This window comes from Carassius carassius, chromosome 1, assembly GCF_963082965.1.
Source record: "Carassius carassius chromosome 1, fCarCar2.1, whole genome shotgun sequence".
In the NCBI taxonomy this organism is placed as follows: Eukaryota; Metazoa; Chordata; class Actinopteri; order Cypriniformes; family Cyprinidae; genus Carassius; species Carassius carassius.
The window spans coordinates 45506622-45509543 of NC_081755.1; the positions used below are offsets into that span (position 1 = coordinate 45506622).

Consider the following 2922-nt stretch of genomic DNA (forward strand, 5'->3'; position numbering starts at 1 on the left):
ACAACGAGAGGATGTGACCGGACCCTGAGGAAGAGTGTGGCGAAGGACCGATTCCAGACCTTGGGGGACCTGCGGAAGCAGTGGACTGAGTCTGGAGTAGAAACATCCAGAGCCACCGTGCACAGGCGTGTGCAGGAAATGGGCTACAGGTGCCGCATTCCCCAGGTCAAGCCACTTTGGGCTACAGAGAAGCAGCACTGGACTGCTGCTCAGTGGTCCAAAGTACTTTTTTCGGATGAAAGCAAATTTTGCATGTCATTCGGAAATCAAGGTGCCAGAGTCTGGAGGAAGACTGGGGAGAAGGAAATGCCAAAATGCCTGAAGTACATGGTATTACTGTGCTCAATTGGCCTGCCAACTATCCTGACCTGAACCCCATAGAGAATCTGTGGGATATTGTGAAGAGAAAGTTGAGAGACGCAAGACCCAACACTCTGGATGAGCTTAAGGCCGCTATCGAAGCATCCTGGGCCTCCATAACACCTCAGCAGTGCCACAGGCTGATTGCCTCCATGCCACGCCGCATTGAAGCAGTCATTTCTGCAAAAGGATTCCCGACCAAGTATTGAGTGCATAACTGAACATAATTATTTGAAGGTTTTTTGTATTAAAAACACTTTTCTTTTATTGGTCGGATGAAATATGCTAATTTTTTGAGATAGGAATTTTGGGTTTTCATGAGCTGTATGCCAAAATCATCAGTATTAAAACAATAAAAGACCTGAAATATTTCAGTTGGTGTGCAATGAATCTATAATATATGAAAGTTTAATTTTTATCATTACATTATGGAAAATATTGAACTTTATCACAATATGCAAATTTTTTGAGAAGGACCTGTATATCAGAATGATTTCTGAAGGATCATGTGACGCTGAAGACTGGAGGAATGATGCTAAAATTTCAGTTTTGACATCACAGGAATAAATTACATTTTTAAATATATTCAACTAGAAAAACAGATATTTTGAATTGTACCAATATTTCACAATATTACTGGTCTTACAGTATTTCTAATCAGATAAATGCAGCCTTGATGAGAATAACAGGCTTCCTTCAAAACGTCTGAAGGAGTAATGTACGTTTTTAAACGCGTTCGAAAGTTCCGTGAACTCCAACAAGACCTCAGGAGAAATAAAATATCCAGAAAATACTCCTCCACTCAGACGGACGAATTAAGAAATGAGTGACATTTCAACGTACAAAAAAGGTGAGGTTTTATTGTGGGTGTGGGTCATAGTTCCAGTGGAGGCGTGTGAGGATGGAGCTCATGTCTGCTGCTGCTGCTCTGGTGGTTTAGTTTGGTGCTGCTGTTGAATGGACAGTTCTTCATCCAGACGCTCTTTAGCCCGAACCACCTTCACAAGAGTGACAGACATACATTATCATTACGTCTCTGATGTTAAAGACCACTGATCTAATAGCTAAAGACATGGGCTCAATGGGATGAAGAGCCATGAGTTACCAACCCTATGACCACAAACCTGCTTTATTATCATTTATAATGATCATATTATCAAATTATAATCATATTATCAAAGATGTAAAAAAAAAAAAAACATATCTCTGGAAACAACAACAACAACGGCTATAATGTCTCATTGCTTACCTTTGATTGAAGATAGAATGAACCGCCGACCGCTTTGTCATTGACTTTAAACAAATGCTCATAATTCTGAAGAGAAAATAAAATGAAGGGTGAGGGTGAATACTGTGATGCTGATCCCAGTGATATTTCAGTGAGACCGTCTCTCACCTTCTGGATCTCCTCTGGTGTTAATGTGGAGATGTTCAGGATCTGTTGGGCTTCTTGTAAAGTCATTCCTGTGAAACTAGACGCAGCCGCCGACTGTCTGCCCGCTCCCCCCCGAGCCTCAGCAGCCGCCTGACTGGCTGCATTCACATCCACACAACAGTCACACTTCACATATCCTCCTCATACAGAACATCAGTAACATCAGAAGACATTGCAATGCTGTCATATTCTCCTAAGCCTCCCAAAATAAGACAAATATACTATAATAACTATAAGTACGTTGTGATTTCGGTTTTATTTTATGGAGTTAGATAAGAATAAATAAATACACGTTTAAATGTATTTAATGCATGCATCAAGCGGATATTAAGAAGAACAACAAACACCATTTACCAAAATGATGAATAATGACTGCTACTAATATTAATATGCCATTGATAAATGAACATTATATAGCGTTTCTTTGAATTGACCTGCAAATTCTTGACGTAAAGCTCTTGCAAAAGCTCGCCCGACTACCTGAGTCCCCATCACAATGATCTGAGCCAGATACTTGGCCTGTGTGAACACAAAAACACAGGGAATATATAAAAGAGGAACACAAGGCATTAAGAAAGTGACATGTTATTTTAAAGAGAGAGGATACTGAGTGTTAAAGGAAGGCAAGTGACTCATTTGACTGACACCTTCTTGTTCCACATACAAATGTTACATAATATATATAATGTGTCATTATAAGAGAAATAAATGTAATGTATTTGAGCTAACAAATGTAAATGTTTCTCAAACACACAGCCTCTTGAAATCATCTTCACAGCACTTCTGCGGTCATAAAGAGTAATATAATGGATTATGAGAACATAATGTAGTATGGCAATACTCGTACTATAAAAAGGAAATGCAAGGTCGTTGCATAAGATCATGTGAAATGGAATACTCCATTATAAGCATTTCTAGAGATGACATACAGAGCTATACAATCATACAATCATTATGATCTATGAACGAATATATGAACATACCATGACTGATCTGTTTTGATGATGTTAAATCGCTCAGTTTAGGGCAAACGTTTTCACGTGTAACTCCATCAAGGTTGATAAAAGCGGCGAAGAAACGAGACGAACACACACGACACACACTGACCCCTGCTGGCAGGAGCACAT

The 2922-nt window shown here is 39.5% G+C and overlaps 1 protein-coding gene across 1 annotated transcript; it reads right to left on the reverse strand.

Annotated features, from left to right (window-relative positions):
- Nucleotides 1-1192: 1192 nt before the first annotated feature.
- On the reverse strand, nt 1193-2922 carry pam16 (presequence translocase associated motor 16). The gene is made up of 5 exons (XM_059537298.1): nt 2779-2922; nt 2230-2314; nt 1757-1893; nt 1610-1675; nt 1193-1358 (listed from the first exon to the last, which is right to left on the reverse strand). Exons 1-5 carry the CDS (start codon nt 2779-2781, stop codon nt 1269-1271), a joined length of 381 nt encoding a protein of 126 aa, XP_059393281.1. The 5' UTR covers nt 2782-2922; the 3' UTR covers nt 1193-1268.

Coding starts and splice junctions, on each gene's coding strand:
- pam16 (XM_059537298.1), bottom strand. Junction 1,894..2,229: donor TTTACGTCAAGAATTTGCAG/GTCAATTCAAAG, acceptor ATGTGAATGCAG/CCAGTCAGGCGGCTGCTGAG. Junction 1,676..1,756: donor CACCAGAGGAGATCCAGAAG/GTGAGAGACGGT, acceptor TTTTCTCTTCAG/AATTATGAGCATTTGTTTAA.